At 41.0% G+C, this 16,102-nt stretch overlaps 3 protein-coding genes across 5 annotated transcripts; 2 read left to right on the forward strand and 1 right to left on the reverse strand.

Annotated features, from left to right (window-relative positions):
• Positions 1-200: 200 nt before the first annotated feature.
• On the forward strand, positions 201-3,889 carry LOC122883329 (intermediate filament protein ON3-like). Of its 2 annotated transcripts, none has more exons than XM_044211840.1 (9): positions 201-544; positions 718-926; positions 1,035-1,095; positions 1,380-1,475; positions 1,627-1,791; positions 2,022-2,147; positions 2,555-2,775; positions 3,437-3,483; positions 3,602-3,889. In XM_044211840.1, exons 1-9 carry the CDS (start codon positions 281-283, stop codon positions 3,685-3,687), a joined length of 1,275 nt encoding a protein of 424 aa, XP_044067775.1. In that variant the 5' UTR covers positions 201-280; the 3' UTR covers positions 3,688-3,889. The 2 variants fall into 2 exon arrangements, with proteins under 2 accessions (XP_044067775.1, XP_044067777.1); XM_044211842.1 differs by having other exon boundaries at positions 1,630-1,791.
• A 1,823-nt stretch (positions 3,890-5,712) lies between these two features.
• On the forward strand, positions 5,713-9,876 carry si:ch73-233m11.2 (NACHT, LRR and PYD domains-containing protein 3). 2 transcript variants are annotated; one of them, XM_044211843.1, is made up of 9 exons: positions 5,713-5,873; positions 6,072-7,674; positions 7,770-7,931; positions 8,039-8,212; positions 8,315-8,488; positions 8,593-8,766; positions 8,868-9,041; positions 9,162-9,329; positions 9,457-9,876. In XM_044211843.1, the coding sequence occupies exons 2-9, from the start codon at positions 6,083-6,085 to the stop codon at positions 9,524-9,526; spliced, it is 2,688 nt and encodes an 895-aa protein (XP_044067778.1). In that variant the 5' UTR covers positions 5,713-5,873; positions 6,072-6,082; the 3' UTR covers positions 9,527-9,876. The 2 variants fall into 2 exon arrangements, with proteins under 2 accessions (XP_044067778.1, XP_044067779.1); XM_044211844.1 differs by lacking the exon at positions 9,457-9,876 and having other exon boundaries at positions 9,185-9,329.
• Positions 9,877-9,950: 74 nt separating this feature from the next.
• Positions 9,951-16,055, reverse strand: LOC122883333 (ceramide synthase 5-like). Its single transcript, XM_044211850.1, has 10 exons — positions 15,870-16,055; positions 14,512-14,614; positions 14,159-14,289; positions 13,288-13,345; positions 13,081-13,131; positions 12,838-12,930; positions 12,251-12,379; positions 11,720-11,826; positions 11,391-11,547; positions 9,951-10,624 (listed from the first exon to the last, which is right to left on the reverse strand). Exons 1-10 carry the CDS (start codon positions 16,043-16,045, stop codon positions 10,490-10,492), a joined length of 1,140 nt encoding a protein of 379 aa, XP_044067785.1. The 5' UTR covers positions 16,046-16,055; the 3' UTR covers positions 9,951-10,489.
• Positions 16,056-16,102: the final 47 nt, after the last annotated feature.

The following is a 16,102-nucleotide window of genomic DNA, read 5'->3' on the forward strand; positions in this document are numbered from 1 at the left end:
GTATTGCTCAATTGCAGCACACCTTAAGCTGCAGAGCAGGCCTGAATTCCAGTGTAACAACAGAAACAATGAAACTTTTACAATGGGGGTAGGTGGGAGAACAGGTGGCATGTGTCAGACTGGTTTATCCACATAGGGCAGCCACATAACTTCACTATCATGCCACACCCAGACCTGCCTATAAAGTAGCACCCAAAAGTTAGCGAGACGCACAACAAAGCTCGAACAGCGCCCAACCTCTCCATCCTCTCCAGCAGTGACATCTCCGCACAGCACTACCATGAGTCTGAGGAGCAAACCCACCAGCCATCCAGGACTACGCATGTCCTCAGGGGGCTTCAGTAGCATGTCCATGGGATCCTACTCCATCCCCAAGATCAGCTCTGGGGCTAACCAGCCAGCCCCGATTACAGCCGTGACCATCAACAAGAGCCTGCTGACTCCGCTGAAGATAGACATCGACCCCACAGTCCAAGCTGTTCGTAACCAGGAGAAAGAGCAAATCAAGAGTCTCAACAACCGTTTTGTCTCATTCATTGATAAGGTGAGAAGAGTTTTCACAAAAACCCTTGCAGATGAACGTTGATTTATATCATTTTCATAATCCTGATTATCCATTTAGATACATTATTGGCCTTTGAACTCGTGTTTAAATGACTTACACGATCTCTGTAAAAGATGTTAGAATCCGACTGACTTGGTTGGTACTTCCCACAGGTAAGATACCTGGAACAGCAGAACAAAGTACTGGAGACCAAGTGGAAGCTGCTGCAGGGACAGGCTGCCTCCTCCTCTAACATTGAGCCCATGCTGAAGTCCTACATCGCCAACCTGCAAAGACAGCTGGATTGTATAAACAATGACAAACACAGACTTGACATGGAGAAGAACGTGATGCACAAACAAGTGGACGACTACAAGACAAAGTAAGACTGTCTGTGTCTGTGAACTAGAGTGGAGTTTTAGACATGTAGTATTTAAGTGCATAATGATACGATCTGCGTGAGTAATCTGATACTTGCGGGCTGTTTCAGGTATGAGCAAGAGATCAACAAGAGAAATCATGCAGAGAATGAGTTTGTCATGATCAAAAAGGTATAGTATGCAGTCATGATGGCTATGATAGATAATTGTCTTTTGAATGTGTATAACACTGATGAATGGCATGTTCTTTAAAGTAAGAAAATCAACAACTCATTAAGCCAGATAAAGCTCTGAACCATTTGTATTAACTCTCATTATATTCATAGTTTTATTAGCAATTTCTCTACTAATAATTTTCCTTGTTGGGCGACAAAACTGTATTATCTGTTACTACAGTCAAATGCAAAAGTTAAGCATTGAGAAAGGGTTGTTTGTTTTTTACTGTCTTCCTGCAGGATGTGGACGCAAGCTATTTGTCCAAGATGGATCTAGATGGCAGGGTGTCTGTTATCAGTGATGAATTCAACTTCCTCAAGGCTCTGTATGATGCGGTACATAACCATTCACTGAAAATCGTCTCAAAATGTCAAAGATATTAAATGAAAGAACATATATACAGTATGTGAACTTGTTTTGTATTCTGGATTTTGTCTTCTTACTGTTGCTGTATGTGTTGTTTTGTAAAACAAAATTTTAAAAAAGGAGCTGTGTGAGCTGCAGGAGAGCCTGAAGGAGACCTCTGTGGTGGTGCAGATGGATAACTCCCGTGGCCTGAACATGGATCAGATCGTGTCTGAGGTTAAGGCTCAGTATGAGGACATTGCCGCCCGCAGCCGTGAAGAAGCTGAAAGCTGGCAGAAGAACAAGGTGAAGAATAGGAAATACATGACCCTAGATCAAATATGAATAAATACATGTCGCTGTTTATGTAATAAAATGTGCAGTAAAACAATAAAAATATGAAAGGGGTTAACAGTTAACTAAAGATCATAAATCAACTAGAAGACCCTGTCTTTTTGACAGGAACCACCCATGTCAAACCTGATAATTACTGATCTCACATCTTTGTTCCTCTGTTTGATCTCTGCCGGCACCAGTTTGACCAGATGGCTGCTGAGGCCAACCAGTATGGCAATGAGCTGCGTAACACCAAGGGGGAAATATCTGAGCTCAACCGAATGATCAGCCGCCTGCAGAATGAGATCCAGGCTGTAAAGGCACAGGTGAGGGAAAGGTTTTTAGAGTGCCTGATATGTTGAAGGTCTGAGGCAACTGGACTTGTTGTTTGGTTTTATTTGCTGATAAGTGCTACAGATCAGTAAAGAACGCAAAAAGGAATCAACTATATTACACAGAGCAAAAGCAACACTTTTCAAGCTTAATACTCCTACTCAGGCAGCATTAAACACATTAAGAACAATAAAGTTCATTGCTGTTCAAATATTTTAAAGGCTGACATAGTTAAGGTTTTAAGCTTAATTACTGCCTGTAGAAGGAAAATGAAAGTAAACCAGTAAACTATGAAAACAGTATCCAATCGACAGTAACCCAATCCTCTATTTGAAAGGGGTAGTTGAATGCTCAGATCTTATTCAATGCTTAAACCATCTATCCATGCAATTTGTTTCAGCGTACCAATCTTGAGGGCCAGGTTGCCGAGGCGGAGCAGCATGGGGAGGGGGCCGTGCAGGACGCCAAGGCTCGCATCAGGGACCTGGAGCTGGCTCTGCAGAGGGCCAAGCACGACATGGCTCGGCAGCTCAGAGAATACCAGGAGCTCATGAATGTAAAGCTGGCCCTGGACATAGAGATCTCCACTTACAGGAAACTGCTGGAAGGAGAGGAGGAACGGTGAGTTGTAGGCTACTGGTAGATCTCAGTAGTGTCAAGTTCTCATAAACATCGTGACTCACTGATTACAGGCTAATTTAGGCTTTTATGGGGGAAAAAGAAAAGTTAGGCTACAGTTAGTTTGCCTCATGATGACCATCAATTTGAGGTCACAGCTTAAAATAGTTCTCCACCGATTAACCCACATTAACTCCACATTCCTGAATAAACTTAGAATCTAAATCCATCGAAAAATGCTGTTTGTAAGGACTTCCAATAAAGCAAAAACCTCACCTTGTGTCGCTTGTCCAAGTAAGTTCATTGTGGTGCACCAAGCCGCAGTGGGCTCATTACCGCCCCCTGCGGCCGAAGGGTGAAGAACACCCACTGGTACTTGACGGTTGGTGAGAACCGCTTGTAGTTGGTGCTTTTCCCCAACGGCCACAAGGGGCAACGATGAGCTCATTCCACACAAAAACAAACTTCGACTTCTGCCCCAACAGACTGATGTGCAAAATAGAGTTCCCCTTTCAATTCAGTTCAGTTTTATTTATATAGCGCCAATTCATAACAGAAGTTAGCTCATTGCACTTTTCCTATAGAGCGGGTCTAGACCGTACTCTTTAACAACCTTGTCAGTACATCAATGCTTACAGTGTGTTTCCTGCTTCCTCCCTGACAGACTTGGACAGGAGTCTATTGTAAGCATCCAAACAGTGCCTACTAAATGTAAGTACTGCATTTTTCAACCGAAGATAAAACCATTATTACCACTGGCATTAGGATTGCTGTGACCGCCCGCAGTGTGTGTTTGTATGTGATTTTCCTACTGTCCTCTTCCCAACAGCCGTCCCAGTTAACAACCACCAGCAGCAAAGGTCAGGGGCATTTCTCATCAAGAAGGTGGAGACCCACAATATTTCATACAAATAAATCAGAAAAAACACACTGCAATACTTAAACCTGCTGGATCACTATGGCCATTTAACTTTAACCTTCACATTAATCTTTTTGTAACCTACAATAAGCCAACTGCACCAGTGTGTGTGTTATTTGTTTATGTCCCTTCTCCTTGTGTTTGATGTCACATTAATTATCACTTTCTGTGTTTAAAAATAAAGATGTACTCAGCTGATTTGTGTTCCTTTTTCTTGGGTAGTAATTAAGTAGACATGAAATTCAGAAGCCTACATTGCGTTATTCTCCTTTACATCTCCATCAAAACATGCTGCAAACTTCGGCAACAGCTGCTGATGTGACACCAAACAAAAAAGTCCAAAAGACAAAAATGGATAATCCAGTTAACTTGTTTTTGTCCTTGGTGGTTTTCTGGAGTTATTTATCCAATCTAGTCTGACAACAGGTGCAATCTTGTCTTTGCCTACTTCTAGTGGTTTAACTTATCCTCTTGCTTGTAGTGATGTAAAGATGTGCAGACTTGATATAATGTAATTCCAACACAGACCAGCAAGTAAACCACAGCTGACCAGTGCTTGTAAAGAGAAACTACAGCTCACTTTACCCTGAAGCAGATGTGTTTGAACTCTGACCAGAACAGATCGATCTAAAAGGACTTCATGGCCTAAAGGGCAGTTTTAAAGGGAAGGTTTAGTGATGTGAACTTCCTATACGCTAACACACGGAAAGTAGGGGGTGCTATTTTGTCTTGACAATAAATAAATAATATAAACAAATAATAAATACAATAATAAATATACAAAATTTAAAAGAAGTATAAGTACCTTTTGTATTTTGGGATATTATTTTTGAAAGACAGGTTAGGGCTGATTAAAACTGCTCAGAAGATCATTGGTATCCATCTACCAAGCATCAGTGATATTGGTGAGGTGAGGTGAAAAGACAGTACCCAGCCACAGCCTGTTCACCCTGCTGCCATCTGGCAAGAGATGCAGAAGTATCTGCTGCCTTACTGCCAGACTCCAGGGCAGCTTCTTCCCTCAGGCTGTGAGACTCCTTATTTTATCCTCAGCACTCAGACTTATTATTCATCATCTACTGTAAATAATTTTTGTATTTAACGTCTGTTTCTGTGAGTAGCATAATGGGAACTGCAACTTAAATCTTGTTTCACAAGTGTGTTGTAAAATGATAAATAAATCTACCTTGTATTTACAAAGTATTAATTCAGATGTGTTATTTTTTCCACTGGTGGCAGAAGAACTATTACTTTAGTTGAAGAAGCAATACCAGCAATACTACAGTGTAGAAATACTCTGTTACAAGTAAAGGTTTTGCATTTAAAATGTTACTTAGGTAAAAGCACTTAAGTATTATCCCATTATATTTAAAAAATGCAGACATGTCTACGGCTGATATCTCCAAAACTCGGCAACTCCCACCCAAACAATCTAGATAGATAAATAGCACTACATGTAAGAGGGAAGATATGTATTTTTTATTTTGGGGTGAACTGTCCCTTTAAATTACCAAAAGTAAAAGTCCTCATTGTGCAGAATGGACCATTTCAAAATCATATATATTATATTATTGGATTATGATTATTGATACATTAATGTATAAGCATCACTTTAGTATTGCAGCTGATAATGGTGGGGTTAATTTGAACTACTTTATTATTATATTTTATATATAAAATAATTTATTTGTTGATTATATTTTGTATTAATAATCTGGATCTGCAAAGTAACTAAAGCTGTCAAATAAATACAGTGGAGTAAAAAGTACAACATTTCCCTCTGAAATGTCATGGAGTAAAGTATAAAGCAGCATAAAATGGAATAACTCAAGTATAGTACTTGCCACCACAGATTTTTTTACTACCTATGATTTAATTTAGGAGCATATTAAAACAGCTGCAAAGGGTTATTGCTGGGAGGACACATTCAAACTGACTCTTATGTTACCAGTTTACTTGCTCACTCTCTGTCTGTAAGGCAGCGTGCAGGGCTGAAAATCACATGGTACTTCCTGTTTTGAGCTGCTCGTGGTTTAATTGGTCAGTAGCTCGTGTGCGCCTGCTGCTGCTTCTGCATTCCCGCTGTAGGCGTAACCCCACCATTAAATCAAAATTTGTCTGCTTTCTAAAGATCCTTTTTTCTTTACCACACTTTATCTCTTTTAACATCACTGCGTCCAAGGTAACTGTACTTTCCACTTCCGTGTTTTGAAATATGACAATGTGCATTGTACTGTTACTGTGAGACATGTGGGTAGAAAGCTTTAAAAGTACTGAAGTACAGTTCATTACAGCGTAATTTATTTGCAGACATGAATGACATGTTGACTGCAGACTGTCATGCTGAAAGTCAATTAAATTTGATGTGTTCTCACAACAGTGATTTACACAATGGACAAAGACACTGTGCTGACTCATATCCTGAAGTTAAAGGGCATGTCAACACTTCTTGGTGGAGAGCTGCCTGTCAGTGTGATAAACAACAATAAGTACATATCCCTGCTGACTTCTGAAGCTCAGGTGACAGACAGAAATGTGGACGACAACTTGCCCTCCCTTGATTATGCAATCCACGCCGCTCTGTCTGGTGAAATCAAGACTGTGATACTGGTTGGTCCTGAAGGATCAGGTAAAACCACTGTTTTGAAGAAGCTAGTTGTGGACTGGGCAAATGGAGAACACCTTCAAACCTTTTCTTATGTTTTCCATTTCCAGTTGAGGGAGTTAAATTCTCTTAATGGGATGCTCTCCTTGGAGAAATTAATGTTGCATTGTCACGATCACATCCCTCCTGAGTCCTTGTGCCTTGTTCTGCAGAAGCCTGAGGATGTGTTGTTTGTTTTTGATGATCTGGATCAGTGTAAAGACAGCCTGGACCCCTCTGTCCACACCCTCTGCTCTGACCCCAGCCAGGTGGCCTCATTGTCCTGTTTAGTGGCCAGCTTGCTTCATGGGTCACTGCTGAAAGGAGCTACCTTTGTGGTGGCAACCAGGCCGACAGGATGTCTGAAGTTTCTGAGTGGAACCCAGGTGGAAGGGTTGGGGTTTCTGAAGCCACAAAGAGAGGCCTACTTTAACGGGTTCTTTACTGACCCAGCTACTGCCAACAAAGCGCTAACGCACATGGAAAGGACTCTAGGCTTTTATGATATCTGTACCTCCCCAAGATTTTGTTGGACAGTCTGTTCTATGTACAAGTCTCTGATGGATGCTGGAGCAAAACTTCCTGAGACGTTATCTCAGCTTTATGTAGATATCCTGGTCCACCTGATTCAGACACTCTCGTTGAATGAAGCCTGCAACAGAGAACTAGTGTTGGCCCTCGGCAAGATGGCATCTCATTGCTCCCTTGACCAGCATTGGAGCTGTACCAAAGAGGAAATGGATTCCTTTGGTTTTCAAAGATTTCTTACCTCAGTTGGTGTTTTCTTCCAAGTAGATGGTGACCGGTCAGATCAATGCGTCTTCTCCTTCCACTCCCAACTGATGCAGGAGTTCCTCTTGGCCGTGTCTCTCTTTTTGGACAAGGCGACGTCTGAGGGCATGGAGAAGATGTTGGAAAAGCACAAATGCCGTGCAGAGTTTCTAGATATCTTCCTGTCAGCACTCTCGGAGCCAATTCAGCGCAGACCGCTGGAGACCCTGCTGGGGGAGTTGAACTCTGATCGCATCATGGATTTCAAATGTTGGTTTAGAAGCAGCTCAGAGAGGACACTGAAGGGATGGTACAAAGATAAGCACCACCATTGCTTCCATCTGCTTCATCAAGCTCAAAATGAGAGTTTGGTGAAAGAGATCATCACCTCCTCAGTACGAATAGGCATCAGCTATGGAGACCTGAGCCTCCAGGACTGTGTAGCTCTGAATTATGTTGTCACGTGCCTCGGAGTGATGGAGCAGTTGAATCTGTACCAGACAAGGAATTTGACAGAGGAGAAAGCAGAGAGGCTCACTCCAACTATGAGCTTGTCACATAATATCATGTAAGACATGGTAAAAAATTCATACGTCCAGGCATCATTCATTGCATGTGTTCAGTATGCTGTCATATGTAAGATCTCTCTGTTGTGTCCACCAGCTTGTCAGACAGCTCCTTGAGTACTGGGGCTGTCCCACACCTGGCTTCAGCTCTCAGCAGAGGCGTCACCAAGGAGCTGGATCTCTCTCAAACCCGCCTCGGAGATGAAAAGCTCAAAATTTTCTGTGCTGGACTCAGAGACTGCAAGCTGCACGTATTAAAGTAAGATTAGCATTCTTTTAAATTTTATGTTAACGGACATTTCTCAGAGGCAGAAATCACTCTGTTCATTTCATATGTTTTTGATATTTTGCTTTTGATTTACCTAGACTTCAAGTATGCAGACTGACAGAAGCAAGCTGCGAAGCTCTGGTGTCTGTCCTGACCTCAGGCACCTCTCAGCTGTGTGTGTTAGACATGAGCTTTAATCAGATCGGGGACCAGGGCTTCACAAAACTGTGCAAAGCACTGCATAGTCCTCACTGCAAACTACAGGAGCTCCAGTAGGTACTCTATACTGGGTAGTATTGTATTTTGTTAGAGCTGTCTATTTATGTTTAAATAACTGACTTTTAGGTTTGAAAAGTGACCTTATTTATTCAAAGGCTCCAAAGCTGCGCGTTGACTGCAGCATCCATGAAGGCTTTATCAGCAGCTTTGTGTTCTGGCCAATCACAGTTGAGAAAAGTGAACCTTACACAAAACACGATTGGTCACAGTGGAGTGGAGGCTTTGTGCAAGTCCCTGCAATACCCGCTTTGTAAACTACAGAGCCTCAAGTAAGTGTGTTTCAGGATGATAAAACTGCAGTGCCTTTCCTTTGATGTGCTGCCTGACTTGCAAAAGTGGTAAGAACATGACATTTGTTTATCTTTTATCATAGGTTCTTTGATAATGAGCTGACAGGTGTATGCTGTCCTCATTTGATGGAGGCCTTGATGTCAGAGCACAGCTCTCTGTCAGAGCTGGATCTGTCAGCAAATGATTTGGGCCAGGAGGGGGCACTGCTGCTCTGCCAAGCCCTCCGTCGACCTGGATGTCTAATAGAAAAACTTGGGTAGAGTCACATGTGTTAACATTCGTCTGAGTGATAAAGTGCCACCTTTCACAAATATTTGGTGAAGTTCAGATAACTGTATATTCCGCTGCCCCCTACAGGTTGAAACGATGTGAGTTAACCCAGCCGGTCTTCAAGGAACTGGGCTCAGTGCTGAGAAGTGGGACTGCTCAACTTAAGTCTCTGACTGTAGGTATAAATGAAGTAGGAGACCAAGGGGTTAAACATCTTTGGGATGCTATTGCACATCCAAGCTGTCTGTTGGAGGAACTGGAGTGAGTTGACAAAATGATCTCCTTTTTATACCATATTTTTAATCACCATTTTGTGAATTAAATACACAAAATCACCAGTGTGTACTACATTCAAATCCGTCTGCCTCCCATTTATCGCAGCGTTGAAATGACTGGTTTGACAGATGCCTGTGTTGAGGACTTGTGTGCTGCTATAAGAACTAGTAAGACTTTGAAGAGCCTGGAACTGAGAAACAACTCACTGACCGATGCTTCTGTCCCAGCCCTCGTCCAAGTCATGCAGGACAGCCACAACATGCAGGAGATGAAGTAAGCCTGATTCACTTCAGTTAATTATAAACTATCTTGAGTCAGTGCACTTTACACAAAGTTTTCCAGCACAAGATAACACTTTAAACTAGCATCTAACTACTGTTTGTGTGTCCAACTCTTTCAGCCTGAAGTACAACAACTTCAGTGAAGAAGTTTTTGACATGCTGAATGAGTGTGATAAAATAAGATACTGAAGAAGATGGATTACTCTCACAGACTGCTAGAGGATCACACGCAGTATTGTAGTGAGTGCTGTCATGTTATTGTTACAGCTGAAATGATTAGTGCACGAATCCATTTGTCAAACAGAAAAATAACTTGATATAACTATTTTGACAAATTAATTGTTTAATTTTTCAAGCAAAAATGCCACTGGGGAAAATTCACTTACTCCAACTTTTGTTTGTCTTACATGAAAGTAAATAAAATATCTTTAGGCTTGGACTGTTAGTCTGACCTTTTAAGAAATCCTGATGGGCACTTTTTACTATTTTCTATTCTCTCTATTTTGTAAATCAAACGATTAAATCGATAATGAAAACAATCGTCAGTTGCAGCCCTACTTATTATACAGTCAACTTCACCATCCATAACATAAAGATCCAACATATTCATCACTGGATTTGATACAATAATGTTTTATTAACAAACCTTTGGTGTGATATTTGCCATTTGGAATTTCTAAGCTTACAACAGAGTAAGCAGTATATTAAGTAAGGCAGTTGCAGTGATTTGTTTTACAGCTGTAAAATATATTACCAACTTCGCTAATAAAATTTATTTACATGTATAAAATGAGTTTCGACTGTAGCAGTGTTGACATGCACTGTTACGCATTTGCTGCAATTTCTAACTTTGAGAACACACACACACACATACATACATACGGCGAGGTGCAGACAGACCACACACATTTCTCTGTCTACTCCTGTAAGCAAAAAGCAGGTGTAAACCTCACAGTGTAAACCTGACTCAGTGAGACAAAGTCTTTATTCCACACATGGACTTCCCCTGTATCCAAGTCCTCTATCCATTTAAACAACTCAGCGAAAAAAAGTTGAAAGTCTTTTCAGGGGGTCAAAGTGACAAGGTGGGTCACACAGGCACGCAGGAGGTTAATAAAAGCCATACTGGAAGTAAACATCCCCTCATGGTACTCAGTGGTCATGAGTTTCTCCATTACCAGTGTGACTGCTGTCCTTTGGTTTTAGGGTCTGACTGGGATTTTTACTGCAACTCCTTGTCTCCTCGTCTGAGCTGCTCTCGATGTCGCTGCGGTCATCTTTTGACACCTGTAAAATGAAACACAAATAGGAATGACAGTTTTACTAACAAGTGGAATTGTGAGGAAAGCTAAGACACTAAGACTAAGGCTGTACCGCTGTGCTAGCAGCTCTGTGAGGCTGTCGGCATGCTAACATGCGCACAATGACGGTGCTGAACATCCCAATACAGGTAATGTTTACCACGTTCACCATCTTAGCGTAGCTTGTTAGCACAACGCTAGATGAAAAGACGGGGGAGCACCAAAGTTATTTCAATTTACCCTAAGGGGAATAGGAACGTCTGTACCAAATTTAATGGCAATCCGTCCAATACATGTCAAGACATTTCACTCAGAACCATCAATTTCAACCTCATGGTGGCGGTAGAGGAAAAGTCAGGGGGTCACGAAAGTCAGAGGGATTCATCATCTGGCAACAATGAATATCTGTACAAAATCTTGAGTCAATTCATTGAGAAGATATGGTGATAATTCACTGGATAAATGAACATTTTGACCTGCAGGTGACTAGATGAAATTTCGGGATCGCCAAAGTCAGGCTTTATCCCCTGGGGACCATGAATGTCAAAATTTCATGGCAATCCATCTAATAGTTGTCAAAATATTTTACTAAAAAAAAAAAAAAAAAAAAAAAAAAAAAAACACAGAAATGTCAACCTCATGAGATATTTCAGTCTGGACCAAAGTGATGGACAAATTGACAGACATTGCCATCCATAAAACTACGCTGCTAGCGTGGCTAAAAAATGTACCACACACACAGCCACACTAACCTTTCCCTTAAATATGGCTTTGATAGCAATGCGAGCGATGAGGTAGAACCAGATGATGTGAAGAGCCTGCAGCACCAACAGCAACCCATTGAGCAACCACCAGGCCTGGTATGGCCCAACGATCTCCCAGCTCTCAAACAGAACACTGTTAACAATCCTGCAACAAATACACACATTACAGAGGTTTCTGGAGCTCTCAATATATTATTATTACAACTTTTAGTTAATTGAGAAACTAATTTAGTGTAAAAATGGCTTCTAATAGTTAAACTTGTGACAGGTTGGCAAAAGTATTTAATTCATTATTTAAATGAACTTATTTGCCTCACCAGAAAGGATAGATGATAAGTCGAGTTAGGAAAAAGCTTATGCTGAACACCACAAACAGGCCATCACATAGCTTCTGGTACTTGGCATAGTTGGTCAGCTTGGCAGCCTTTGGGAATACATAAGGCATTAATGATTCACAATAATAAAATATCACACCAGTGTCTCTGTTGTAATTTCGAGTAATGACATGTTGTCATTGAAATGCTAATAAGGTGTGTTTTTTTTTTTCTGTCAGACAGGTAGTACAAGTAACTCACAGCTACTTTTACTAGCTTGTACTGCTACATTTCAAAGACATCTTGTCACTGAAATGCTAATGAGATGTGTTTTTTTACTGTCAGACAGGTAGTACAAGTATCTCACAGCACAGCAGTATCACTTCCATGCTCTTATGTTCCTAGCTGTGTTTGCCTACATTTTGCAAAACAATGTATGGCTTAGTTGAGTTAAACCCCCTCAAGTTTGCTTCTTGCAATAGGTGCTATCAGAAAAAAAAAAAAAAAAAAATCTTCATCACTGGAGTTCTTTACCTCAAGGAAGATGTCGGATGCATCATGCACACACATGACCAAAGTGCCAACTCTTAGCATGTTGTTGACATAGGAGAATGTGATGAGCAGTATGGTGGCCAGGTGGTGGACAAGCATGATGATGAAATCCTGTCATCAGTGAAATGAAGAGAGATGACAGAAAGAGAGAGGGGTAAAGTGGTAAATAAGATGCTCAAGCTACTTGCACTCAAATTTACAAGTATGTAAAACACCGGCAGCTGATGGAACAACGAGATGAAGCTGCTGGTTGTAGAATAATCCTCACTGGATCCTGCTGGTCTTTTGTACATTCATATAGACTTGTTAAAATACTGGGATTTATAAATAAGAATTTTTGTGGCGCAGCAGCATTTTACTGTCTAACCTGTTCTGACAGAGCACATAATAATAAGCACATTCTAATATACTAGTAACATTAAGAGTTAACCCTGTAAATGCACCGCCAAAGAAAATAAGAAAAATGATTATGATATAAAGTGGATATGAAAAGCTGGCAAAACAGTTTCGATACAAAAGGGCTATTGAGAGGCATCACAATAGTGTTAGTTAAGCCGTTGTTGACTCACCTTACGTTTAATGTCTATGAACTGGGAAAACATCAGAGACCAGTAGAAGGCCAGCTCAGCTACATAGTAGTTGAACTGTCCAGGACTCAAAGGCTTTGGGAGGGAGTGAAGCAAAAACACTTAACAAATATGTAGCCCCACTGTCTTACCAACATTTGGGTGCTTAACAGATTAGAGTCATAATATAGGCAGCTGAATATGATGATTAATGCAGTTAATAAAAAATTAAAAAAAACTATTAACCTGAAAAGGATAGTTGTACCAACACTGTCTGGTATCCCACATCCAAGGTGACTAACAGAAACAGAAAAAAATGTGCATATGATTAGGCCTGTGTCTGATTAGATCAACAAAAACACACATACTGTTCACCTTTCAATAAAAGCTAAAGCTATGCAACAAAATGCATACAAATGTTATTTGTATTCTACATTCACTCTTTCAACTCACCACCCACAGATAGCGAATGGCATAGATAAAAATCCCCAGGTAAAATGTAAATCGCCACCTGAAGTGAAAGAAAAGGGTAGAATTGGGAAAACATAATGTCACTTGTTCTCTTCTTGAAAAAAAAAAGTCTGCAGTCATGCTAACGCCTCAGTAGCAGTGCTTTAAGCTACATGCTAAAGTCAGCATGCTAGCATGCTTACAATGACAATGCAAACTTTTACCATGTTCACCATATTAGTGCAGCATGTTAGCATGCTACCATTTACCATGTTCACCATCTTAGTGTAGCATGTTAGCATGCTAACATTTACCATGTTCACCATCTTAGTGTAGCATGTTAGCATGCTAACATTTACCATGTTCACCATCTTAGTGTAGCATGTTAGCATGCTAACATTTACCATGTTCACCATCTTAGTGTAGCATGTTAGCATGCCAACATTTGCCAATAAGCACTAATTAGACTAATGGGAATGTCATGAGTTGTATGTAAGTGTTTGATCATAACACAAAGAAATTTTGACCAGATGATGAAAGATGAAAGTTGTTAAAATTCATCCTGAGGGAGACCAGAATGCCTGTACCAAATCTCATGACAATCCATCCAATAGTTAGAGACATTTCACTCAAAACCACAAATGTCAACCTCATAGTGGCACTCGAGGAACAAGACGGGGGATTACCACAGTCATTAGGATTCGCCGCCTAGGAACCATGAATGTCTGTACAAAATTTCATGGCAATCAATCAAATAGTTGTTGAGATATTTAAGTCGACCGACATTAATGAAAATGTACATGTACTGCAGTGCAGATAATTCTCCACTCATTAACTGTATCTCGTAACTCGTAGCAGGTTAGTAGGAACCTACATGCTCTCACAGAACTTCTTCTGCGTACTGGGCCTGTCTTGGTTCCGACGGAGGCGAAACCATCTCTGTATTTTCCGTACATCCCAGTCCAGCTGCTTGGAGAGTCCATCCAGTTGCCTCGTGTCTGGACACTAAAGAGGACAGAACAGGACAAATACAAATCACTTGCTTCCCATAGTCTCTTTGTAAAACCACAATACCAGTTTACTAGTAGGTATGACTGTCACACTACATAAAGTATTTACTGAACATATCATTATGCCCGTGGTGGTGTATTCAAGTGCAGTAACATCAGTATTCCAGTGTGTAGAGGAACATTTAATGGACACAGAACAAACATGGGCCTTATGTACCGTTTTGGACTGATACATCCTCTCCAGGACATCATTGGACTGAGCTCGCCGAGGCTCTCCCGCCTGAATCTGAAGTATGTGGGCAAAGGGCTTGGCCACTAGCCTGTGTACACACAGATGGAGGCAAAAAAAAACAAAATAGATAAGGTGGGGGCAGGGAGAGGACAGAGATGGTGTGGTATTAAACATAGACATTCAGACAAGGAACAGAGTCAGAGAGAGAAGTTAAGCACTTTGTACAGGCTTTAACAGATGAACTATTAGCTAATACTAGCCAAGGGTTTCTCTCACTGACATGAACTGACAAGGTTCAGCAGTTTGCCCACAAAGTAATGTTTGACATGCATGTGTGTGTCTTAGTGGGAGGGAAAGAGAGTACAATAGAGCCTATAGGGGAGAGACAGGCAAGCGCTAGAAGGAATCCTGGGGAATGTAACACCTAGTCTAAACAGAGTGTGGTGACCAATCATGTGAGAGGGTGAGAGACAGAGATGGGAGAGCCGCCGCTAACCAAAATACTGTTGTGTGTCACAAGATCATCTGGTTCATCTGGTTGAGTTAACCAGTGTTCAGAGCCTTTTATTACATCTCAATCTCACAAAACCCCACTCATCTGGACTAGTTTGCCCCAACATGGGAAAATCCTGAATGAATAGAAGTACAGACTGGGCTTTGGCATGCCCTTTCATTGGTGATTTTACTCTAAATGAAGCACTCCTAAGAAAGTTGGGGCCATTTGCGTAGCCCCTAATTTAGGCATAAAATGCTCAGTTTCCAGTGATTGCATGAGGAATTAGACAGTGTGATAACTGTATGCCATGTCTGTTATCTATCTATCTATAAACTATCATTGCTGAGCATGGTAAACATGTGACTAAAGCCATTATTGAATTATGAACAGTGAATTATTTTCACCCTAGGGGAATGCTAGCTAAATGCTGCTAAATATGAGGGTAAGGCAAAACCAACAGAGAAATACACTATAATTATATAAAAAGGAAGAGACAGAAGCTGAGGCAGACCCATCTATGAGTCAAAGCGAATTTGTTAAAAGCGATTTCCCTAATTTCATGACAACTAACTTTGTGTCTGTGACATCAACATCTCAGCCTACAGAGAGTTGGTTCTCTAGTTTCAAGGTAGTTTGTTTTCATAAAGAAATTACTCATATATTACGATTCCTGCAAGGAGTACGATTTGTATGGTTATATTCCTGTTAAGGTAGCTGTGTTGTTTTTCTCCTTTATGGACAACAGTTGCCACACGAAACTGAAGCCCTCAACTGTGCATTCACGCAGATGCAGGCACCTTAATGAGGAACTTAACTAAAAGAAACAACAAACAAGGGTCTAATTTACCTTTCAAAAAGCAGTCTTAGTAGAAAAACTCCGACTGCCAGAGGCAAGGCGTAGAGTATGTCTCGCATTCGGGGATACTCCATACCAGGTGGTGGACGCTCCAGGTCCGCCCATGTAACATTTTCGGGAAGCCAAAATCTTTCACTCCAAATCCAGTCTGCGATAGAGGAAGTCATCGGGGAACAGAAAAACAGATAAACAGTAGCAACTAAAGTAAACCGGGGAAACTACTT

Source organism: Siniperca chuatsi, linkage group LG10, assembly GCF_020085105.1.
Source record: "Siniperca chuatsi isolate FFG_IHB_CAS linkage group LG10, ASM2008510v1, whole genome shotgun sequence".
Lineage (NCBI taxonomy): Eukaryota > Metazoa > Chordata > Actinopteri > Centrarchiformes > Sinipercidae > Siniperca > Siniperca chuatsi.